General features: G+C 41.3%; 1 protein-coding gene across 1 annotated transcript in view; it reads left to right on the top strand.

Annotated features, from left to right (window-relative positions):
• clmpa (CXADR like membrane protein a) overlaps nucleotides 1-25112 on the top strand; it is a 49665-nt gene extending 24553 nt beyond the window's left edge. The window contains exons 2-7 of the mRNA XM_086160715.1: nucleotides 11388-11545; nucleotides 13269-13467; nucleotides 17042-17209; nucleotides 17353-17475; nucleotides 17902-18043; nucleotides 18172-25112. Of these exons, the coding sequence (XP_086016841.1) occupies nucleotides 11388-11545; nucleotides 13269-13467; nucleotides 17042-17209; nucleotides 17353-17475; nucleotides 17902-18043; nucleotides 18172-18547 (1166 nt within the window). The 3' untranslated portion in view covers nucleotides 18548-25112. The remainder of the gene's footprint in view (nucleotides 1-11387; nucleotides 11546-13268; nucleotides 13468-17041; nucleotides 17210-17352; nucleotides 17476-17901; nucleotides 18044-18171) is intronic.
• The last annotated feature ends 1637 nt before the right edge of the window (nucleotides 25113-26749 follow it).

Raw genomic sequence — 26749 nt, forward strand, 5'->3', positions numbered from 1 at the left:
AACTTGCAAATCCAAAATCTTTTGGCCTCAACTCTAAATTCCGTCTCTCGGACGACGCATTCTGAATGCTAAACTGAATCAAAGAGCGTGTCATAGAGGATATCCTTAGTTTGCAATACCTCCGATCTTGCACTGACGGGAGAGCGGAGGACGTCCTCGCCCGTGGCGGCATCGTGCTACATCCAGTGTGACACCTAAGAGAAAATCAGCAAAGTCCAAGGAGCGTGTCTCCCCTGCAGCCACGGCCCACAACTCTGTCATGTTATCTGCTATCTCTTCAATAAGGAGAGCGCTCATTGGTTATTTATGTTATAGTGTGTGTGTGTGTATGTGTGTGTGTGTGTGTGTGTGTGTGTGTGTGTGTGTGTGTGTGTCAAGGCGGCACAACCACAGTCAGCACAATTTCACACCCACTGGGCACAAAAGTTGCAAATTGCAGCAGAAAAGACTTTGCAGTTTAAAAGTATATTACATGTATTGATCGGAGAGGGTTAATGCTCCACGTCCATCTCGCTGCCGGTCATCACACACTGACACACTCGGTGCCACTCTGCCACCCACACAAAGAAATCAAGTCCTGCCATTTGATTTTTTATTTTTTTTTACAAAGCTGCTAATGTCAAGGTCATCGCTCTATCTGACGTTTATTTATGAGCGTTCAGTTGGCATGTTCAAAAAGCTTCTCGATATTGTGCTCATCTGACGGAACTGTTCATTTGACTAAAATACTGGAAACATCTAATAACACGATCCAGTTCGGCACCACTTTAAAATAAAATCCCTTAAGCGAACAAGTGAAGAGACTATTAATGGTTTTAATGTACCACAAGTGACTTTTGATAAATGAAGGGATTTAACCTTTATGTCAAATATTGTGATAAAAGTCTTTTCAACCTTAGATGCTTTCAGAAGCAATGAAATTAAACCTTTGAAAAACTGTGTTTTTATAATAATAATAATACATTTTAGTTAAGGACACTGCACAGACATATAAATATGCACAAAACACAAATTAAAAAGAAACAAACAAAACAAAAACGATGACGTGACAAAGCAGTAGGTGTCAGATGACACCGCTTTAAATGGATTTGAATTTCTATTTCTTTTTATATATATCTATATATAGATATATATCTATATATATATTAGGGGACTCAGACTCACGGCCACAATTGCGGCTCTTGGAACAATATTTTGTGGCCCCCCATCTGAAATCAAATCTATGTGTTAGTGCGGCCCACGTGTCTTTTCTCAAAGGCGTCATGTTACATTATATACTTGTTTTAAAAAAAAAACAGGCAAGGGAAAAAATGCAAAAGGAACTTGGCAATGCATTTTTTGCTTTAAATTTGAAAATGATTTTTTGCTAAAAAAGATCTTTTCTTTTCTTATTTTTATAAAAAAAAAAAAAAACAATAGCAAAAAAAACCCCGGCAAATTAAAATGATTGATTTAATAACCAGAATAGCCTTGTAAACATTATACCTCCTCTTATACATGCTACCAATCAATTTTCTAATAAATTCTAGTGGCAAATTTTCCCACTGTGAAAAGATTTTCTCATTTAACTCAACAATATTTTTAGGGTGTAATTTGTGATTTCATTAATTCTTTTTTAATATGAATTTTTTATATTAATTCGTCATGTATTTTTTAGAGGAACAGTTCATTACATGTAAAGATTTTTATAATTTGTCTGTTTACCTCTTTTACACTAAAACAAAGGAAATATTTGGACTTAGTGTTACTCCGAGGTAATGATTTTACTGGTCCGGCCCCCTTGACGTCAAATTAGGCCGTATGTGGCCCCTGAGCCAAAATGAGTTTGATACCCCTGATATATATATTTTTCTTATTGTCAGCTGGAATAGACTTCAGCACTTCAACTACCCTGATTGCAGGATATGGAGTAACTAGAATGAATGAATGAATGAATTAATAAATGGATGGATGGATGGATGGATGGATGAATGAATGAAGTATGTTAGTGTGCCATTGTATTCAAATAACCACATCAAACATCTAAATGTCAACAACAGGTCAGCAATCCCTTCTCCAGTGACTATTACTTGTTTAAAAATAGCTGGCGGGATTGGTCGATAACTACTAACTTACAAAACTCTTCAAGTTATATAAATATTCGTTTAAACTATGACTTTTAATCAGATTTAATCAGTTAGAGTGTGAGAGTGTAATTATGGTGTATTTGCAGGCCAGATCTAAACATTTGCAAGGGAACCGCAGTGGGATTTCATCCGAATCATAGATCCTGCCTGAGTGTTTTGGGGATTTTGCCACTCACATCCTGCTATCGCGCAGGTACAAATCCATCAAGGGACGACTCAAATTATCTGACGGGATCCAGAACACGATGCCTGTTAGGGAGAAATCTCCCTCCCAGTTGCTTTCCACCTCCGCACTGATCCCACACATGATGTGATTTTGCCTTCAAGATTCAACTTTAAAGATTTTTTTTTTTTTATTTACGTGTCTCCCTGCGCACACGGAAAAAAAAAAAAAAAAGGCTAAAACATTTCCATGTCTTTCTCTGGAGTTGGTTTGAAAGTCACTCCGGAAGGACGCGGAGATTGTTTTACAAAAACTGTCAGTTTGGTTGTCACATCATTCGATCCCAAGCAGGTCTCGGTGAAGACTGATGGAAGATAATCGTAGTGCACGTGTCGCTCAGCCCGTGTCTTTCTAACCTTCACTGAAAACAGTGGAAGTTATGAAGGGCAATTTACAAGAACTTGAGAAGACACACACACACATACACACACACATCTATATTTGTGCATCATTTCCCTTGTGTTTGCCTGTGAATGCACGTGTATGTGTGTGTGCGTGCATGTGTGTGTGCATGTGTGTGTGTGTGTGTGTGTGTGTGTATATTTTCAGGCCCGTCCACGTGCTTGATCCAAGACGTATGGCGTTCTGCAAAGTAAAACATGTTGGCCGGTGTTTCCCATATAAAACCCCCGTCCAATGTTTTTTTAATCCCAATTAAAAATCCTGGGCATATTAACATGAATTTCATATGAGGGTCATTAAACCTGGAAATATTTATAGCTAAAAAGCCTGGATTATATTTTTTGGACATTTTCTGCCGCACCTTGACTTTTATATAGTTGTTCATAAACTAAAAATAACATAGAAATTGCACCAGGAATCTGGAATCTTATAGTAAAATATAATCTTGATTTGAGCACCGCAAGTTTCTTTTTTTTTCAGTCAATGAATCTCAGACATGTATCTGTTGGAGCAACAAAAATATGTCTGGCTGGATGGGGACTTTAAATAGCACCGCGCTAAGTTGCAAAGGGAAAAGAAACGGGAGGCAACACGGGGATCACTGAATCCGTGTTACACCCAAATCACATCTATGATTAATTCAGAGACAACTTAGACCCCTTTGTGCCGTTTGCCTCGCTCGGCACCGAAATTATGCATCGTTTGACTAATTCAAATGGATTGGACACGCCCCAAATGCTCCTGTGTCATGCATTTTAGACCACGGACGGTTTAACTAGGGCCTGTTGTGTATATTTGTGTGTGCGGCGATGCCTGCGTGTGTGCACTGGTACTACTACTACTACATCGAAAACCATTGAGAAGAGTCACCCGATTTGATTGGTGTCGAGCTATTGAACAGGGAATTGTTATCGCGCCAGTCGGTCGAATGCGCTGCTCTTGCAGGCGGAGGGATGTTGACCGGAGCGGCGTTGCACGTGATACAGAAAGCCACCTTCAGTCGCTCAAAATGGCCAAAATGTAACTTACAGGACTGTCTCAGAAAATTAGTATACTGTGATAAAGTTCTTTATCTTCTGTAATGCAATTAAAAAAAACAAAAATTACTTTTTCATGATATTCTAATATTTTGAGATAGGATTTTTGAGTTTTCTTAAGATGTAAGCCATAATCAGCAATATTGAAATAATAAAAGGCTTGCAATATTTCAGTTGATTTGTAATGAATCCAGAATGTATGACATTTTTGTTTTTTGTAATTGCATTACAGAAGATAAAGAACTTTATCACAATATTTATCACAATTTTCTGAGACAGCATCTCAGACGACTTCATTTACACGGGATTAATCGCAATTTTGCACAGATAAAGCATCAAGGGTAAATGTGTAATGTTCTCTCAGACGCACTCTCATCCTGAATGCGGGGGTCCCCAAATGTTCAAGGCTGCAATGAAATGTTCACATGCTTCAGAGAGCAGCTACCTGCAAAAATAAAGCGAGCAGGTAGAGCAGCAGGATAGAGAGAAGTCAGATATTGTAAGATATGCATTATTCATTTTGTGTCGGGTTAACTCCCTGACAGCCAGCCAGGACAACAGTAGTTCATTTTTTTTTTTTTTTTTTTTTTTAACTTGGCATCTCTAGCGGTTATGGTTTTTGATCTCTTCATTCTTTCATCCCTCTTTGCTTTCATTTTGACCTTCCCTCTCTTAATCCTCGTATTTTTGCTCAAAGTTATATCGAAAGCAAACTTGTTAGAGATCTTAGAGATTCGAAATCTTTGGATTTATCTTTCAGTTTAATTTGGACATTTCTGCGTTTCTGCTTTGGTTGAATATTTGGGTATTTTTTTGGGGCTTTTTTTTTTTTTTTGCAACGAAAGGCATTAAAAAAAAGTGTATAAGCCAGAAACAAACATTTTAAATGCAATGCTGATTAAAAACTCTGCAGACAGAGGGGCGACATGGAAACTCAAAGCCTCCAAGTTGCAAAAAACTGAGAAAAAACTTGAAAGGGAAATAGGGATAAAAAAAAAAAACAAAACAAAACAGTATTTGCATTCATTAACTTATTTTGGGATCAATTATGAACAGAGGAATACAGGCGGGCATTCCAGAGTGGTTGTATTTTCAAGAGGAGCTGCCACAAAGGCATTTCTCCGCAGAAATATGAGAAATATCGTCGTCTTTATGATTTGAGCAGGAAATCTTGAATCTTTTCCCTGCAGTTTGACGGACGGCAGTTTCCCTCACAGTTACAATAACCAGTTACAATAACCGTTATTGGAACCTGGGAGGTTTAAAGCTCTGTATTCCAGAGGAATACAGAGGAATTTGTTAGCAGAGCTGGCGCGCTGCAAAGTGGCACAAGATACTGATTGTGCGTCTGTCTTTCATTTGTGGGTGATGAATTCTCCGTCCCGCTCGGTCCTGCGCGGCGTGGTGCAACGAGACGCTGCGCGGCGAAGGCAGGTTGACAGTATGCGATGCCATTGTTCCCTTTTTTCAGGGAGACGTAGGGGAAACATCACTCCTAAATATCACAAGTAAATGAAAAATCCACTCTCCGTAAGCGGTGGACCCGATGTGAAGTTCATTCATTCATTTATTCTCTACTCTGCTTTTCTAAGGGCACGCGATTCGACCGCTGGGCCGCATTTAGACACATATAACCGTTCACTCATTCATTCACACATCAAATTGACACATATAAACATTCATTGAATTTGCCATACACTGGATTTTGACTCCATTTTAACCCTGGATTTATTGTCCTGTGCTATATTTTGACCGCCTTAATGCTTGAGCTCCTTTGTAAAATGTGTTTGTAATTGGTCCCAGGACCTTCTTCTATAAACCGATACCAATATTGACTAAACAGAACTCTGATGACACTTAAAATACTTTTAAATGACTGATTCAAGGTTGTGAAGGCAATAGCTCTAGTGTTTAAGAGGCGACCCTTTAAACAGCAGTTACTTACCATCTATCTCCCTGCTTTTAGCCATTGTCTGCCATCTGCTTTAAGATAAATCTAATTATTCAACCGAGTTCTAGTCATATATTTCAATTTTAATGACATTTATTTATCAGTGATACAATTTTGACCCTATGCTTTAGTTTAAAACAATGTAATCAACAATGATAGTCAATGATAGCGGATTTTATTTTTATCCTGTTCCCATGAGAGGATTCAATATTAGTTGAATGATTAAATATCAAATAAAATAAATAAAAGATAAGATACTACAAAATAATACAAAATATAATAGAAATTAATTAAAACTTGAATAACTACAGAATGTTTTGGACAATTTACATTTGAAAACCTGCCAATAGTGACAGCACACACACACATACTGCAGAAGGCGAAGCAAGCACGCACACGTGCGCTTACACACGCACACACACACACACTGCGGTAGGAGCAGCAAGCACTCGCACACACGCGCACACACAAACACACACACACTCATCCATAGCTTTGCTGCAGTGCCCCTTGATGGAGGTAATCTGCTGTTGGTCTTTTTTTCCGTTTTCTTTCATTTTCTGCTGTAACACACTAGAATCAACACAAATGATCTCACAGGTGATTTTGTGTGCTACCCACATCCACTCATTCCATTTGTCCACATTTGCTCCCAACTAAAACATCAACAATATTAATCACTCCATCATAATCTATTGCATAGTCTGCAAGGGACATACAAAATATACAATATATAGTATTTCAATGAGAAACAGACAGTGTTAATGAGATGCTATTTAATTCGAGCCACCAATTTAGAGTCGTTTTGCAACCGTTTGGATACGTTTAGCCATTCTAACATGTTCACTAGTTGATGGCAAAGGAGTAATGTGGTGTCGGGTATCTTGCCCACTTGCTATTAACTACATATGTATACCCTGAATAATAATAGCATGAAACCCTTCCCTCAAGGACGTGATGGAATTGCACGTTCTCATTTAAAGCAAATCTGTTTCCAGAACTCCATTACCCTGCAATCCTTGACAAAGGGAAATGTTCTGGCCCGGCGGGGGGATTACGGCAATCGCCGACAAATCAAACTCTCGGGACGCCGTCGGCCGCTCCCTTTTCCCCGCCTCCCTCGCCAGTGTCCATATCAGGGCTCGACTTCATTTTTTACATTCCAGATAAGACCCTGTTGAACAACTCATGGGAAGTCCCTCAAGAGAAACTGTGCATTAACCTCTGCCCTGCTTGCAGCATTTCATATTAGACTTCCTTTAAGTTTGGAATAGCATCGGCAACCTGATACCACTCAACCAAATTACAGAACAATAACCTATGACATTGAGCCTGACATGGATATCTTTTGTTTAAGTCACTATGGACACCCCGCAGCTGCGAATTCTGATGTAGAAGACAACGCTAGCACTTACATCAGCAAAGGTTTATCTGTGTAGAAGCCAGACATCTGCCCGAGATCCTCCGGCGGCGGCTGTGTTCGTCTGAAAGAGCAGTCGCCGGTCAGTTTCTGCAGGATCGACACGTGAAATCATCTTCCAGACAGTTTTATGTTATTCTAACCCACAAACCGAAATCTATCACACGGACGTGAACTTAGTAAGTGACCGAGTTGTGGTGCTCCATGCAAAGTCTGAGGAAAAAAATCACACGTCCCTTTGAGCGGTGGAAAAACAAAAATGATTATTTTATTCAATAAAATATAAATAAAAAAAAAAAAAAAGTTTTTATTTAATTCTAATATAATGCCTGGTTGGTTTTCATACTTTGTAGGGTGGAGCACAAAACTCCATTCAAGACTTCAGCTGTCTTTATCTTGTTAAAGAAAACGGTTAAGGGTTATGGATTACATTCCCTGCCCTGATCACATCCTCAGGATGTGTGGAAATCCTTTCTATTCCAAATTTTTCATCAAATTTGTCTATTTTTTATATTTTTTCCAATTTGCTTATTTATAATTTATTCATTTATTCATTATCTTTACCGCTTATCCTGTATCCTGGGGGAGTATATAAATATTTATTTATGCATATTCAATTCCTTGTTCCACCTGTGTCCAGTTATTGATCATCTTTGAATTTATAGAACCCCCTCATCGGTGCTTTGCCAGCCATGTCTTGCATTTCACCTTTTTAGTCATGTTCATATATATATATATATATATATATAAACATATATAAAAACATTATTAGAAGTTTGAACTTTTTTGGATTCTGTTCTTGCATGAGCATATTTGAGCCCTTTTGTCCTCCTTGTTTTTAATAACACAATAACAGCCTCACCAATCTAAGAACAACCGCCTCGGTGAATGAAAGAGCTAGAATTATAGCTTAATTAATACATGCATGCAACAGAGGAAGAAGCTTGATTTAGTCTGTGTTTTTTTTTTTTGTTTGTTTTTTTTTTTTTTTTGTAATAAAAGAACACATCACCGCCCAACGAGCGGAAGAAGAAAGAAACAATTAGCAGATCGTAGAGAAGTGAACTCGGAGGTAGGAGCCTGTCCTCCTTTCCTTTTGCTAATTTGCCTCTCAGATCAGAGCGTTCTGCAGCCGGAGCCTCGGAGCGGGCGAGGTGCTGACTTGCATATGATCAAGCTGGCAGGGAAGCAGTGTGACTTTGAAGAGTAAACTGGATCTCGGTGCCACTATAATTGGTCCGGCGAGGGGGTCCACTGGGAGGAGCAGGAGCGAGTTTACTGGAGTGCGACTGCTTCACAGAAAGCACACTGACTCCTTAGTGCACTTTCTCCACCGCCGACAGGCTCTGGGTTCCTTTATGATGCTAATCATTCACATATGAAGTCGCCACTCCCGCATGTATGCACACATTTATATGAAATACAGGCGTCATGTTTGTTTTCCTAGATGTTTCCCGGGTGCCGCAATGAATCATGACCAGTTTGCGTTTCCGCAAGCCGCCGATGGAACGTCTTCATGCGTGACACACATTACTGAGATATTACATGTCATGTGTACAACAGGAAAATGGAATCCTAACTGATTTACGTCGGCATTGTTCTTCCGGTGTCGTAATGTAAGTTTAGCACTTTTGCATGTCAACGCCGCCCCATCTGGGCTTGTGGTCATTTTACATATTTCTTCTGAGGTCACAGGTCTGACTTTTTATTTGCTATTTGTATTTCCCGCTGCAAAAAACAGATACGTTGCCACTTTCTGCGAGTCTCTCCCAGGTTGGGCGCCAGTGAGATTACGAGCTCTGAGAGCGAGGGGATGTTTTGGTTGTTAACCATGTCAGAAAGATTCATTTTAAATCTTTAATTTTTATTCATAATCATCATTGGATCTAATTTATTAGACCCAGGGGTTTGCTTTTTGTGTTATTTTTTTTTTAACGACAGCCCCACAGCCTGTGGTCTAGAGAGTAACCCATTCAGCTACACCTGCTTTTCAAGCCGTAAGTGCCTTTGCTGCTGCTTGTTAAAGATCTAGCAATGTGTACATCGTGCACAAATAAAAAAAAAAATCATGATTGCAACATTCATGCAATTGGGTGACATATGTGATCTAATCATAGTGCATGATGGATATAAATGCAGTTAAATATAATAAACACAAATCCAACACTAATTCACAAATACACTGTAAAGCTAGAATGCATTTATTGCCAGTTTATACTCAAGCACGTGCATCCACACACACACACACACGCACACAGCACACACACGGTCTCTGCTCTCGTTTCCTCTCCGATTCCAGGCAAGAGTGTGTCCGGCCAGCAGGACATCATGCTGCACACAGCTGATCAGAGTCCAAGCAAAAAAATAAATAAAGAAATAAAAGGGAGAAACAATTGGAGGCTCAGGCTTTTATCCTCAGAACCAGCCAGCGGAGCCAGTATCTGGCAGTCCTGCTGCAGTTGGTAAGCTGATACGTTTAGTTTTAGGCTTATTATTATTATAATCTGGCTAGGGCTCACTTGGAGTTGTAATGTGTGTGTGTGTGTGTGTGTGTGTGTGGTTGGGGGGGGTCTTCTTTGTCCTTGAAGTAACTGCTTCATGTAATTTACCAAGTGAAATAAACATGGATCTATGTATTAGGATATAAACAGCATCTTAACTGTTTGCATTCATTTTAATTATTAGCGGCTCACAAATAATCTTATCTCTCTGAATTATAATGTGGCGTATTCAACCCGATTGACCGAAAATCTTCAGGATTTTTTTTAGTTTTTTTACTTTACTCTCCGCTATTAGGCTTAATTCCAAATGTAGGCCATCCTAAAAGTCCAGACTCCGGTGGAGACGCACAGCAAACCCATCCAGAGGTCCTGCTTATGTTACATATCAAATTTGAAATATATCTCGCATTCCGAATAAATCGAAGCTAGGATCAGAATCGGAATCAGACATTTTTGATTTGCCATGTAGTTTTCACGTGCAAGGAATTTGCTGTAGTATAGCGGTGCCTATCGGACAACGTAGAATAATAATGAAAATAAGCGACATCACTGATTGAAAACTTAAAATAAGAAAATGTAACAGAAACAGTAAATTTGTCAGTGACAACCAGTCATCTCTGTTGTCTTGTTACATAAATAAACAACATTTGAATACCTGGGCATCTTGCAAAGCTCGTATTATATTTGTCATTTTCTACCTTTCTTATAAAGTTGATGTCATTTATTTGTTTTGACTTTTTAGTATTTTATTTTCCTGACACAGGAACACGAGATCATATTCGGGTGATCGGACGGGGCTAAATTTTGTTCTCAGATGGCTGGAATGTGAAAAGATATGAAGACAATTAACATTTTATATCAGGTCCTCTATGTCAGGTCCTTTTGTTCCATCCTTTTTTCACTTAATGTATGTTATTAATAGCCGCATTGTTTGCACCGTATTGTTTGTCGGACTCATCTATCATCCTGCTCCGCAGCCACAAAAGACAAGCGGAGTCGGTTCGGAGTGCTTCACGGAGTCCCCTTTAAACAAATTAATAAATGAGAAAAACGAGCAAAGTCTGACATCATATAATAAAAATTTATTAGACTTATATTCATCTCTACAGTCAGACATTTATACTCTTGCTGGTTTGATTGTATGTGTGATTACATGATGAATTTGACACATTCGTCCGTCCTGCTGTTCTCGCCGGCATCCCATCATGGATGCATGACGGTAACCTCATATCTTCTGCCGAGTCCCTGGGCTCTCTCAGGTTCCCGGAATCTACTGCAGCGCTCCAGCCAGCCGTCCACCATTGTTATTGCTGTGTCATTTTCGCTATTTCCACGTATCTGTTAGCACTGATTTGTACCTCATAACCCCCGTCGAGGCAAAAGGCCGCCCGCATTGAGCCGGGATCTGTACAGTAAAACCAGTTGTTTCCTCGCCGCTGCGTCGCCAAATGCTTGCTCATTTTGAGCTTCTGCCCAAACATGTGGTCCAGATCTAGAAACCTTGTCTACATGGAAAGCGCCATTCAATATGCCCAATAAACATAAACGCTATCGCTCCAGGTTAATGTTAGCACGACCGGTGAAAATGAATCGGGACAAAACATAGCTACTGTTTTTCCTTTTAGCTGTTCGGCGTCAGATGTCTTTCTGCGGCCGATCGACCCTTTTCGTACCGAGACTTCCACGCGGTGAACGCTAATGTTGACCCGGTGTGTGTTTCTCTGCAGGCCTGCTTGGTGTGCTGACAACATGCGCCCAAACAGAGATGAAGCGGGTGGTTGGAGACAACGCCACCCTGCCCTGTCACCATCAGTTCTGGGTGGGTGACGACGGCACGCTGGACATCGAATGGCTTTACCTCAAGCCGACCAACAGGCAGCGAGTGGTGAGTGTGTTTACCCGCAAGATCTGTGGGTTCACTGGTCGAAGGTGAGAGCCTGATTGTTGAAGACGAGAGATAGATATGACGCGAATAAGAATCTACAAATAGAGATGTTCGAATTTTGCGACCTGTCACAGAGGAACGGCTAGCTGGAGAGAGAGGTGAGCTTTCGTTTCGCTAGAAATACATTAATTCACGAAAAGCACCCCCTTTTGATCTTGGCTGGTTAATCCGCAAAACAAAACAGCGGGACTCCAAAACTGACATCTTCCACCGAGGCTGAGAAATCCCACAAGTTGAACGCGTCTGTCTTTTGTTTTGTTTTCACGAAAATCCTAAGGAACGCGCAGAATAGCATGCGCTTATTAAAACCGATTGAGGATATAAACTGATGCAAAAACCTAGAGGCCACAAGGATTATTTGGGGGGAAATAATGAAGTAGAAGAAGACGGTCAATGTCAAAACAATGCTATTTTCACTATATTACACTGGGGAAACACTGCAGCCATGACGGTCACGCACTGGCAAGTCCTCTCTCTTTTTCTTCATCTTCCTCGTTTAGCCAGACATGACAAACAAAAAACAAAAAAAATCAATAGCATAATTGGCAATTACTTGTTTCTGCCCCGTAATTTGTCTCTCTTGTGAAGCCTCATCATATTCTTCATGCCATTCCTGCAGCCTGCATCCTGCTTGGCTAAACACATTAATCTGCTGAAAACATGGAACGAAATGACGCCTGCGCCGCCCAAACCAATCACGGCGCAGACCTAAATCATCCGAAAGACAAACACGAGACCGTAAAACGTCAGAGTGTTGGAGGCGACCAGTATTAAATTCAATGGGCCGATCCTTTTCGGATGCCGGCCCCTCGATCGTTTTCATGCTCCTCTAAAAATCACATAACTTCCCTTGTCATTCATTATCTATACCGCTTATCCAGCGCTGCGCTTCTGGTCGCAAGTGGCGCCGGAGCGTATCCGAGCTCTTACTGGCCGAGAGACGAGCTCACCAGTCGATCACAGGGCCGCACATAGAGACGTACAACCGTTCATCCTCTCATTCACACGTCTGGGGAATTTAAGGTCCGATGAACCTCCGTGCTTTGGATGATACCATTCTGCGATTTAGCAATAACGTCCGACAAGAGAGTTTCAAGACCGTACGACGCTATTCTGATTGTATTCCAGCCTGCTTTAGTGCGCTTTCACAGAGAGTGATGACATTTTCCAGGAATTCTCTGTTTTCCCCCGGCTGTCATTGGTTGACAGAAATAGTTCACACGACGGAAACGATTCCACCGATTACGCACTGGAGGGAGCTTGTTCTTGCAATATTCAAAAGTTTCATTGAATACATAATAACGTTTGCAAATTTATCGATAGCCCTTACATCAAGGTTGAGCTAACCAAGTAATTCATCATTTGGCAAAGAGGATTTTTATTTTCATTTTTTATTGCTCTCGCTGTTATATATTTTGGCTGCCATTACGAAGGGCGGGAATGAGTAGATGTGCATTTGCCTCAGATAGTCCGGGAGCCGTGCCTAAAATATTGTCCATTTCCTTTATGTGAATTTACATCAAGCCTCCGCCCATGACTAAGACGTATAGCTGTGTATAAATCAAAACAATATACACGCCAGGGTAGGGCACAGTTTTCTGTAGATGTGCCATCATGGTGTGTTTATCACATCCCTGCCCACCCGTCGCTTTCTCCCCACCAGGTGATAACCTATTTTGCTGGACGTGTCTATGACCCCAACGAAGCGGAGCGTGGCCGCATCGCCTTCGCCGGAGAGTACCTAAAAGGTGACGCCTCCCTGCTGATCAGTGACTTGTCTCTGATAGACTCAGGAGAGTACAGCTGCAAAGTCAAGACGGGTGCACAATACCACTGGAGCACCGTTACTCTCATCGTGCTGGGTAAGTGTCAGACAGCACTTAGACTCATAAGTGAAACCGCGGAAAAAGGCTCGCGGGAGCAAGGCGCTATCGGTTGTGCCACAAAACCGCCGAGATTTTCATGTTCCAACAAATGGGTATTTAGGGGAAGTGTATTTTCCATGTTGGTTAAAGATCATAGGTGGTATATTCATTACGCATCTGAGTGGAAACCCTATTTCCTTATTTTTTAAAAATAATTTATTCATCACCCTTCACATCTGCCCTGAGATTTTACTTCTAAAACCCAATGAATTAAAAAAAAATCTTTATTTGATCTCTAAACAACTCACAGCTCCAGGGATCAGCAACATTTACCACTAAAAGAGCCATTTGGAACCGTTTCCCCACAGTAAAGAAAAAAATGGGAGCCACACAACCCTTGTGAAATGTAAAATGAATTAATACGGCATATAACTATTTTTTTCTTTTGGGGGGGGGTCGAGTTTTTTTTTTGGCCTTTTTGCTATAAATAAACAAAATATGTGTTGCATTTTTCTTTTAATCAATGAATAACTTCAGAGAAAACAAAATTACATTTCTGCATGCAACAAAACATTTTGAACTCTCCAAAAAAAGACATTGAGTTGAAGTTTACTTCTATTACTTCAATTTAAGTCCTTCTTGAAACTGTGAAAAAAAACACAAACTTAAATTACCCACCGGCATCAAACCAAAAACGCCATCCTCTCGATTTACTGGGGTCACAAGAAAATTTTTAACACATTTAGATGTGACAAGATCGCCGTAATCTTCAAATTTAAAATGACATTTTAAAAATGAATAAAGTAAAATGGAAGACATTTAAATTAAATATTTTCAAAAGCCGCCGGGAGCCGCTTCAAAAGGAATCAAAGAGCCGCAGGTTGCCGACCCCTGGCCCGGACCATAATCCGAATAAAATGCTGCACGACATCTGCTGCTTCACGCAGCCCGACTCTGAAGACTCCCGCGTCGGCCTACGGTTGCGCCGTAGTTAACACTCAATCGCAGCAGCTGGGCTCTCCATTTTCACCCACAGCGCCTTTTTTTTTTTCCCTTCCTGCTGCAGAGGCAGCAATTACCAGTGTAGGTAACAGCTCGGCTCTGCCCGGCAAATCAGTCCCAGCACGGGACTTCAGAAAAAAGGGACCCCTCCGGCTTAAGTCATCTGAGACGCGCTCAGATGGAGGCCGAGCGACGGAGATGTCGTGTCCAGCAGATGGGGAAAATGTCTTTGTGGTTACAATAAAGAGGCTTTCAACATATTGAACACCCGTTGTCAAGGATGGGATTGAAAGTAATATAAATATCATTCACGCTCAATGAAAACAGTCACACATCAGCGTTCGTAAACGCATTTAATTTTCCGTCATCGAAGGGTTTCGCCGAAAGAGTTAATCGAAGCTCTCATTCCCTGTGACTGCTCTTAATTCTGCGATACTTGGAACGGCATTAATAACCTCCCTTGAGATGTTTTATGTTGCAAAGATACCTGGCTTCCAAAAATCCAGAGGTGCAGCGACACAAATCAACTTCAGCCGCCTTCGATTGGTTGACCGATGGCTTGTTGAAACTCTATTAAACCCGTAAAGGGGAACGGCCCATCAATAATGCATTTAATCCCACAGCAACAGTAAACACGGGCTTTCTATTCAATACTACAACCCTACAATTACATAAATGGCAGATTTAAGTGCGCTCCCCCCCTTTCAATTATTTACCATTCTCTTTGACTGCCAGCTGATCCATTTGCAGAAGAGCTCAGACTTTAAGACATTAAGCTGCGATGTTTGCTCTTACCGCGGTCCAGCTCTGCCCCACCACAGCGACCTTTGGGCCTCGGACAGTGTTCTTCTCCATAAATCCCATTAATATGAGTGTGTGCGTGCAAGATCTCCTCTTAGCCTGCCTCATTTGTTGAATTGGCCTCATCGATTGGATTTGCATTTTCTGAAAAAAATCTGTGAGTCACAAATGCAGATTAAATTGTCGACTTCAGATAGATAATAAAAAAAATGTAAAAATCAGATATTCATTGCAGACATTGGTGATTGGATTTACATTTTCTGAAAAATGCTGTGTGTCACAAATCCAGATTTGTGTTGACATCTTCAGGTATCAAATAAAAAAATATCTAAAAACCTGTTTTTTATCACAGAACTTGTTGATTGGATTTATATTTTTGTGAAAAAAAACGCTGTGTGTCACAAAATGCAATTCGGGTTGGAAAAAAAAAAAAATTAACAAAACTGCTTTTCATTGCAGAACTTGTCGAAACATAAATAGCTACGGAAATAATGTTTGAAATTTTTGTCGGCACAGCAGGACACACAATAGTTCTGTTCCCTACTGAGTCGCATTTCACCAGACAAACATCACAACCATTTAAAATAAACATGTTCGTTTCCAGAAAACCTCCAAAGTAATGTAACATCAGGATAAAGCAAGGGATGGGAAGCTCCGAGTGACCATCTGTTTTATGTCACTATCTTTTCAAACTAGTTTAATGCTTTGCCTAAACTCTCCACCCTCGCCACTGGCCATTAAGAGTCCTTCTGGCAGTCGGTTACCCACATGGACGCAATTATTGTTAAATGGTTTTGCCCTTGTCCCATATTTAGCCATTCAAGCTAGAAATGATTTCAGAACTGACATCACAAAGGAATCTGTTCATCGGCCAGGATATTCGTACTGCTGCCGCCCGATGACCTGGACCTGACGGTCTGAAATCGATACATGCTGAAATTTCTCAGACATATTTTATTTGCTGTGCCATGTTTAAGCTACTTCAAGTCCAGTGATGTTATTGATGAAACACAATGGGGCAGAGGGGAACCAAAAAAAAAAAAAAGGAATATTTGGATTTTTTTTTTTTTTTTCACCACTTTGTAATTTTTTATTTTTTTTACATCTTTATTCTTTCTTTTGAATCTGTATTTTGTGTTTAAGTATATATCTTTACATTGTCCCTGAGTGTCAAGTAAGGCACCTCAAAAATGTAAATCATCATCATTATTATTATTATTATTATTATTATTGTTATTATTACCATTACTATATCAGAGTCTGAAAGGAGGAGAATTAGTTGTTAAAATTAGAGTACAAATGAGCTGATGTTAAAGAGTACTAAATAGTGTTGATATTTTAGGAACAACTTTTTTGGGAGGGGGGCTTTATGGATAGAGTGAAAGAGGACATGAATTTAGGTGGTGTTTTTGAAGAGGATGCAGAGAAGAGGGTTCGATAGAGTCAGGTGATTGGCTGTTGCGACGCCCTAAATTGAAAGATGTTATGATCAACGCTATGAAAAAGCAGGGTTAAACTCTAACACAAGGAAAGATAATTTACATAAATGTCACCAAAGCCTGAATTTCAGGGCTGTGCATATACCGTTCAGATTTGTTCCACAAACAACGCGTCTCGCTCAAATTCACATTTCCAGCGGGGTGACAGGTTTCATTTACGATGCTTCGTCTCTACGTTAGCCCGCAGGCATCCGTCTCCCCGGGGGATACGTGTATGAAAGAACATAATGCAGCTGTATCTGTATTTGTCTGTGACTATCTACCCGCAGTGAAGCCATCAAAACCGCGGTGCTGGATGGAGGGCAAGCTTTTGGAGGGTGGCGACGTTAAGATGAGTTGCAAATCTGCCGATGGCTCCGATCCTATCCAATATAAATGGGAGCGGTTATTGGACAAGGGCAAGTACGTTGGCAAGCTGCCTCCACTCGCCCTAATAGGTAAGGTTTCTGTACGAAGTTAAGCTCCAAAAATATGCGACGCTATATTAGCGACGGCCAAGTTTATTACACTGATGGGCTTTGAATTATTTGTGCGCCGAACGTGCGTTTTACGGTTTTATCTCACTTAATTGATTCAACAGATTTGAAAAACCCGGAGATCGTGACATTAAGAAACTTGACGAAGGAAAGTGCCGGAGTGTACAAATGCACCGCCAGCAATGACGTTGGAGAAGAAAGCTGCATCGTAGAGGTCAAGATGCACTGTGAGTAGGCCGCGCCAAACAGCTTCCCAAAATTACTTTGATAAATTCTAAACATGTGTCATCCACCCATCCATCCATTGTCTACCTCTTATCCTACGAATGCTAGCTACTAATGCTATCATATTAACGCTTGCCAGTCAATCGTAGGCCCGCATACACAGACAGACAACCATGCACTCACTTATTTGCACAAAATTTCCCCAATTTTTCCTGTTAACGTGCTGCATATTTTCCATCAGAGGAAACCCACGCAGGGATCACATGCAGAAATCGAAACGAGGTCCTCCGAGCGGCCGACGCTCTAAAAGTGGCGCCACCTTGTCGCGCGCTAAACTTGTGCGATAACCCCGAGATAACATCGTAAAATCCCGGGCACGATTTCGATACGTCTGTGGTTATTTTTCACGGGCCCGCCTGTGTGTGCAGACGTGAGGGGGATGGGCGTGGTGGCGGGAGCCGTGGTCGGCGTATCCTTCGGCGTGCTCCTCATCATCCTCATCATTTGGCTGGTGTTCCGCAAGAAGGAGATGAAGAAATATGAAGAAGAGGAGACCCCGAATGAGATCAGGTATAAAACGACGCGTCGAGAAACCCTCGCTGCTCGTGTTTTCCCAGTTGATGTCAAGTCGATATTGAATAAAAATGAGAAAAATAAGAAATTGACCGGTGAAGGGCACCTCTTAAAAATCATTACAGGGAGGATGCAGAAGCCCCCAAAGCCAAATTGGTGAAGCCCAACTCGCTGTCCTCATCCCGCTCTGGCAGCTCCCGCTCTGGCACGTCCTCCACCCAGTCCATGGTCCACAACTTGGCCTCCCGAGGGCAGCGGCCTTGCGTCCCTGCCGTGGCCGCTCTCAAGGAGAACTGCCAAGCCTCCACCTTGCCTCAGGCTGCTCCCGGCTATAATCAGACTGTCCCCAAGACCCCCGAGCCCCGTTCTACGCCCACCTCCACGTCTACCTCCAACTCCAAGCCCAGCCCTCCCCCGAAACTGAGCCCTGCGAACCTAAGCCGTATGGGGGCCACCCCTGTTATGATCCCCACCCAAACCAAGGCCTTCCAGACTGTGTAGACTCCGAGTCCGTTATTTCAGTGCTGAACCCAAGTGTTACAAGGATCCTGTGATATTATTTAGATACAGTCACCTCACCAATCGCAACCTGAAGGACACGTGACGTACGGCTGTCAAACTCTGGAGAATCTCTGATTTACACCCACACCATTAGAACGGATTTCTTCAGAAGCGGGTTTTTTTGCTGGTTTTTTTTTCGCCCTCCGAGCAACAGCTCTAATGAAGGTTTAGTTTGTGTTGTAATCACATCGATTAGCGCCTGGATGCTAATGGAAGGAAATAATTGCTCCTAATATGAGTTATTTGGATGAAATTAAAAGGTGCGGCAAGACTGAAAATAAAGGGAAAAAAAAAAAGACAGTACGGCGACTTCATCGTCTTTGCAGACGAGAGACACTTCCTTCACCAGAATTTCTTCAGAGGATCACTCTTACGTATGTTTCAAACCACCGTTCCCGACCACCTTACGGCTCCCCTCCCCAAAGCCTGTCGCAAATGAAAACAAGGCGAAAACTTCGGGTTGTTGTGAGAACGGGATGAATGGCTCTGATTGTATTCGCGTGGACACTTAACTTCCAAACCCCACCTTTGGTGTCATTCATACGTAACGTAGACACACGAGACCCCGGACACTTCCTCCGAAATGACGTACATTTTTTCCCTTTTTCCGAGCTGGTTTTTACTGGAATCGTTTCCCGGCTTTGTAGCCTTTTTCTTTTTGGGGTTGTTATTTTTTTTTGACATAATCATGGCGTAATAATATCTCTGAAGATTGTCAAAGGGGTTAGGCCGAAGCCCTTTTTTTTGAGAAAGTGCCAGATTTCAGCGCTTCATGCACGTTGCTCCTTGCGTCCTGTCGAGTCGAGAGCAAAACCATGTTTTTCCGATCCATAAATGAAAAGTCGGTATGAATGTGATGCGAAATGAGATGCGTTAATGTACAGTTTTTTGTTGTTTGTTTGTTTTTTTTTTACACGCAATAAGTTGAATTCGTCCATGTTAAGAAAAAAAAAGGTTGTCTTAAGAGTTACAATGACTCATTTAATACTTTATATAGAGACAAAACACAATCACCTTCTGTAATCCTAATATAACATTTCCTTCCAGCTCTTTTTGTCGAATATGGACATTTGGAAATACACGTCAAATACGACAGCGGGCGTCAGTGTCATGGAAACCTTTCCAAAAACATCATTCAGTCAGGGTACGGCAAATACTGTCATCTTCTGCACTTGGACATCCATTACTTTTATATAAAAATAAAATGTAAAAAAAAAAAAAAAGGAACAATACCTTTCTTTTCGGACAGAAGCCAAAAATACTGTGTTTTTGTTAAAAAAAAAAAAAAAAAACAGGCATTTTAAAAGATTTTTCTAAAAAGATTCCTTATTAGCATGTGAGTTAGCGTAGCTATCATGATGTCAGTGATTCCTGTCTTGGCTGCAGCGGATTTCCTCCCGTTGGTACCTGCATGCAGCAGCAAACGCTGCCTGGGAGCAGCGGCTGGGGTTCGGCTCTGCACGGCGAAGTCTTCCACTTCCGTCTTATATTGAATATCGATTTTTGCCGATGTGGATTTTATCTTTATTTTTTTGGGGGTCCAATTAAGTAACTGTAAAAATCACTCATTCACTATCTGTACCGCTTATCCTGCACTCAGGGTTGCCAGGAGGGGCCGGAGCCTATCCGGGCTGTCATTCACCCTGGACCCGTCCATCACATATAGAGACATACCGCCCTCTCATTCACTAGTCTGGGCAATTTAAGGTCTTCAATGAATCAACTGCATGTTGTGGAGTTGCGGAAGGGAACCGGAAAACCCGGAGAAAACCCGTGCCGACACACGGAAAGGCCACCTGTCTGAATCCAACCGGGGACCTTCTTGCTGTGAGGGAATCCCAAAACAGGTATTCCCAAAACCCATATTGTCTTAATTATTGGAAAATCTCATCAGGGGCGTGCAAAATATTACGAATGATTATTTAACATAAGTACTCAATTATTACCAACTGATCACAAGTACTGGTAATTGGATTTTTCCGTATAGTTATTTGTCGCGGGGCTGTTGCGGCAGTGTCACAACATCCTCGGCTGAAGAGCTCTGGAGAGAGGCGGTTACTGTAATCCCGCTGTTATAAAAGGTGCAACCCTCCAGTATAGCCACAGCTGCTCTGTGCTTCACTGACTCAAATATCACCAGGTCAAGAGCTTCGGAGAGACGGGAGTCGAGCTGCGACTCCTTAATGATACACTTACTCACTGTCGCATTACAAATAAGTGGTTTTACGTGACGAGAACAGTTGTTGACAGCTCGCTCAGATTTTTTTTTTTTTTTCCCCCTTTCAGATGACATTATTTTTTTTGGTTTATTAAATAGGAGACTGAATAGCGGTCCATTAATACGAAGCCCGATGTCATGTTAGAAACAAAACTGGAAATAGAACACTGGACGGGACGAGTGGTACAAAAAATATATTTCCAAGAGGTTGCTGTGAAGCAAAGGGTTTTTGTTTTTTTTCAGAATTCTGCTTCTTTCTGAGTGCTTACCCCGGGCCAAAAATACTGATTTGAAATATCTTAATGACGAATTGTGTTTGTTCAGGAAATATCGAGCACACGAGAGACAACTTGCCCTCTGTATCCTAAATCCTTATTGTGATGCAAAAGCCAGTGACTAAATGTTGGTATTTAATAAGTTGGGAGTGCATCGGGGCGGGGGGTAAATACTTAGAACTGAGCTGCAGAGCGAGCGCCTTCGGTCATATGCGGTATGTGTCCTTTTTAATGGCCGAACACATTAGGTACAATTTCCTGTGAAACACATTGCGGATTAGTTGTCCTTCACAGAGAACATGACGCTAATGAGAGTTAATGTAGGTTTGGGGGAGAGCTCCATTTATATCCGACCTTCTGTGGAGCAGCTATAGCCAACAAACAGAGAGAAATTCTGCCCTTGTGTCCCGGCTCCCTCCGAGCAGAGAGGACAAACCCGGCCGCACTTGAGTCCAACGCCGTCCATCGGTTCACGTGTCCAAATCCAAAGACGAGATTTTCAGTTCTTTGCGGTAAAGTGGAATCTTGAAGGAGAATCTGAGCTTTATCGTTTTGTTTTTTTTGTCCACATTGCGAGCCGATACAAGAGAATGTCGCAATTTCCAATCCATTTAAGACGAACTACTGACGACTCCTGACCAGGCTGAACCGTGACCCGCACACAAACACAAGTATGACCTGAGGCCGTGGCCATTTTCACATTACTTTTACGCTACTATAAAACCACAGACATAAAATATCAAAAATGTAGCGCTGTTTTTGTCGGATGAAAGGTGGGAAGGGAAGGATGTCTGTCTGTCATGCACGGTTTAGCTACGTTACCAGTGCAAACAGGAGACTGTGAAAGTCTTTTGGGGAAAATAGAGCACCTCATGTCAAGTTCAAAACTACATATACATTTTTAAAATCTCCAGCAGTCCTCCTCAACCCCTGGGTTTTTTTTTTGTTTTTTTTTTTGCTGTGCAGCCACAGTATATCTGAGCGCCCACAGAGATCAGTGTGCGCCCTCACAGACAGACACTCCAAGGACTATCGCTCATTACCATCCTCCTTTTAAGTGTTACATGTTTTATTAAAACACACTCAAATGCAATCTTGCCACACGGTAAAAAAAAAAAACCCCGCCTGTGGCCACTGCTACGCTTGAAAATTGTTCCAACGAAACAAGATTGTCCTCCAAGGAAAAAGCATCTTTAAAAATGCTGAAGGGACAGCAGCCATCGAGTATGTGACTTGAGGATGCTGTTTTGACCAAAGAAGAAAAAGAAGGTTGATTGTCGATCGCTGAAATGTCCACGTGTTGCGATTTTTCGAATTTGAGCAAAATCATTATTTGATCATCTTGGTCGGAGATGAGTTGGACCCATTTGCCTTAAAAATTACAAAATACCAAGCCTGGTTGAAACATTGGGTATCTTTGACACCCACTGTGTCTTTAATAGATATAATATGCTTATTAACAAACACTTACATCAACATGTTTGAAATTTTTTTTTTTATATTTCTTTTTGGGTTTTGGTGGCGTATAGAAATACAAAACTTCAACACTTACTGGAGCAACAGTTTTGGGTGTTTTTGATGTCTTTTGTGTATATTCCTTCATGATGCAGACCTTTCTAAGCAGGAATGTTTTGTTTGTTTTTTTGTCAATTTACATTCCTTTTTCAAGTTAAGATGTGACATATTTGTCTCCTGTGGTCTCGGGGCAGTCCGATAAATATTCAGGAAAGAAAACACTCCTCTCCCTCCGCCAATAAGACCCCGGAGCTGTTCTGTGATCCACAAATTGGTGTGATGATACATTGACTGAAGTCACACTGTCAGGTCAGCGCCAGACAAGGTGCCTTTATGCATCGGTAGCCCGAAGGCAATATTCTAATAGAACTAAAGGGTATAGTTCTCAGTAATAGACTAAATGTGCTGTAATTTATTCTACACTGTCTCAAACACACACTTGTCATTCAGCTTTGGTTCGGAGCAGTGGATTCTGCAATCGGTATGTGCGTGCAGGTGTGAGTTGATCAACTGTTGGCTTAAGTGTAAAACAACCTACCTGCAAAAAACATAAATGCTTTATTTATTGCAGAACTTCGAAACGCAGCGGGGGGCATCGGATGTGCCCGTGTGGCCTTGGGAAAACACCACATTTTTTGAAATGGTTTCAGGAAAATAGGTTCATTCGTAAGATTAAATCAGTAAAATGCAAAACATATTAAACATTTCCCTATGAGCAAAGACTTGGCGGCAAGCATGAACCCCATCTGCCTCGACCAGTTGGGGTGGGAAGACAAAGAGAGTGAGAGAGAGAAGGACAGAAGAGAGATAGAAGGCAAGAAAATGAAAGAACATTATCCATTACCTCTAATATCAGTAAACCTGACGGTTTAGAGCAGAGGTGTCTAACTCAAAACACAGTGGGCCAAAATTCAAAACTGGGACAAAGTCATGGGCCAACATGGATATTTATTGAAAAAAATCTTCCTCCAGATATTACAATGAATCTTTTCATTTGGACCCAAACAAGTTTTGCTTAAAAACCAAATATGGAACAAGCATAGCTTAATACTATACAATATATAACTTCATATTGCACACATACAAAATCCTGTTTTCTGCCTTAGTAGCAGGGTGCCAGTATTAGCATAAGGTCGCTATGGCTACTGTACACAGAGGAGAGGGCGTTTATGGGTCCTGTTGTGATTTTCATGCCAAAACACCAACAGAAAATTCTGGGATTTGTAGAATTAGCGTCTGTAGGCACTGTAGGTGTCAAACTCTGGCCCACGGGCCAAATATAATTACAGTGCGGGCCAACTTTGGCCCGCGGGCCAGAGTTTGACACCTATGGTTTAGATCCCAGGTGTCAAACTCTTAGTGTCACCCAGGGTTTTATTGTACTCTCAGGTTGAACTGGACAAAAAGACATGACATGGCATGAAATTAAGTTGTCGTCAAAACTCAAGTTGGCATTAACGAACCGATGAAACTACCACAACGTCACAAACGTCATAATTTCCCTGCCACCTCCTGATGGCGTTTTGTACCAACAAACAGAGCGACACAGGTAGAATAGTGCCATTTACAAGGCCACGCCGCGTTGCATTGATTTACGTCATTGGTTGGCCACTTCTCCAAATTTGCAAAAATTTCAGAACACACAATCTACTTTTCCCCCCCCGAAACGCCAAACAGAATTGTTAGCATTAGCAGCAACCTGTGACAAATTCGAGTTCTCAATGCCGCTTACAGCACAGCATGGCCGCGCTATTGCTCATTATCTTAATTACAGATTTCCACAAGGGGCCAGAAGGCCATGCCTATGGCAGTGTGGTGTTAACAGCGGATATCTGTGTGAAAAGCAGCGCGGAATCCAGTCTTTTCTTTATCTGTGTTAAATTCACAAGATGGAAATCACAAAAGGGGTCTGCAGTCAATTCAGAGCAGTTGTGAAGGATAACCAGAGGTAACACGGTAGCTTTCCTCCTGCGGTCCATCACCTGAATATTAACACGACTTTCCAATGTGTAACATTGTAATGAATAACTGATAACAGTTGAGGAATAATAATGGTCACATGCATGAAACGGATGAAGGATTTTTTTTTTTTTGTCGAAATGTAGACATTGTAGGGATTATATCAGTGAAATAAAAATGTTCATATTAAAAGCGTTAAATTTATGAATACTCTTTGCTATCCTCCCCATTTGATTCCACATTTCCTGAAAGGTGTGCACTGAATGCAGCAAAATACATTTTCTTTTCCAAAAGTCTGTTGTGTAAATATAAAAACCCATCATTGTTTGCTCACTGTACAGAATGGCGACAACGCGATGCCAAGCCCTCCCCTTTGCACTTCTTCTGTTGCTATAACAGACTCTGACTTTTATTTTGAGTTAAAGCCCACGTGCATAGCCCTTCGCTTGAATGAAATATGTATATTTGTACAGAAAATCAGCACAGTTTTTCTGTTCCTGTTTATTTTTCTTTTCTAAAATAAAACTTTCAATGGCGATACACGGCACCCTGTCTCTTTATTCCGGTTGTATTGCCATCTCGGTTTTGTTTAAATAGTCCAAACTAAATAATGGAACACATGTCAGAGCAAGGCCGAGCACAGCAGATATCCAGCGCTTATACGGCATTTCAATGACATCTCGACCGTCTCGTATTTGATAATAATGCATGTGGACTAGTTTTGTCACGGCGTCATCCTGATGCGGCCGCCGTTCCCATCTTGACAACGTTCAGCAATGAACCGTTCGCCCGTGATTTGATTTAATGACCATCTCAGCTGGATCGGGAACGGTCCTATATGGTTATGGAATCCTGGATGGCATATCATTTTCCATGCTGTGGTGAAGGCCATGTCAGGCTTAAGAAAAATACTGTATAACAGGGGGTCCCAAAACATTTCCTGCGAGGGCCGAATAAGTTTTCCCTTCTCTGACAGGGGGCCGGGCCAGTTTGTAACAAAAAAAATGTGATGATTGCAGAGGTGTCAAAACGTAAACATTTATCGTTTACCAGAAAGACAAAAAAAAAAAAAAAAAAAAAATATTTCTGGGATCTTGACAGGAAAAAAAAAAATAAAAAAAATAAAAAAAATCAGAAAATAAATAATAACATTATTAATTAATAATGTTATTCTCTCATCTCTTGACAGATAAGACAAACAGCCTTTTCTTTGAATTAAAAAAAAAATAATTGTTTGTCCACTACAGGTTAAATACCCTGCATTCTGAATCTAATTTTCTCTCACCTAATCTTTTCGCCATTATTCTGTGTTATTTGACAGTGGTGTGTCCAGGGTTTTTTTTATTTTTGAGGAAGGTTTTTCAGATGAGGCACAGACTGCACAAGGGTGGAATAGAATGTTACGTTCTATGCATGTACAAGTCACGATTATGTGAGCCGAATGAAAAAAAAAATCATAATGTATCTCTGGTATTGTTCAGGGGCCGGGAAAAATATACAGGGGGGCCATATCTGGCCCCCGGGCCGTAGTTTGGGAACCACTGCTGTATAATCTACTGACAATGCAATCAGTAAACAATCAACCGCATGTTTCTTGGACCGGGAAGAAGCCGGAGAAGGTGCGGAAACACTACGTTGGCTCAGTGAGAACCCGCAATCTCCTGCATCTAGAGGAGCCCCGGTCAAATACGGGAAATAAACCAGGAAGCGTCTTGTGCGAGGCGGGAGTGCCAACCAAAGCTAACCGCTGCACGACCGTGAGCGATTACATTGCTTTCCAATGACATCCCATATTTTTGACAATTTATTTAATCCCGATATGTCACAGATTCATAAAGTGGACCAACTGGAAAAACTTCACATAAAAATAATTTTAGATATTAACAAGATGTTTGTATAATATTGGATTGTCGGTTAGATATCAACCAATCAAAAACACGTCGAACCGAAACCTCAACTGAATTTATAATCGGGTCATCTTGTTTTGATATGAATGATGTATTGCATATATGAAAATGAATTATTGGATTTCTCTGCACGTCTTCGAGACATCAAACAGTGTCGGTTTGACCACTGTAGCGGTGATCCCGTCAGAAAGCACTTCAAGAAGTCTAACAGATGACGACCCCCACCTGAAGGTTCGTCCGGTGTAAACGTGAGCGGACATACAAACAG

This window comes from Fistularia commersonii, chromosome 15 (assembly GCF_037954325.1).
Source record: "Fistularia commersonii isolate RoL2024-O1a breed Wild chromosome 15, RoL_Fcom_v1.0, whole genome shotgun sequence".
In the NCBI taxonomy this organism is placed as follows: Eukaryota; Metazoa; Chordata; class Actinopteri; order Syngnathiformes; family Fistulariidae; genus Fistularia; species Fistularia commersonii.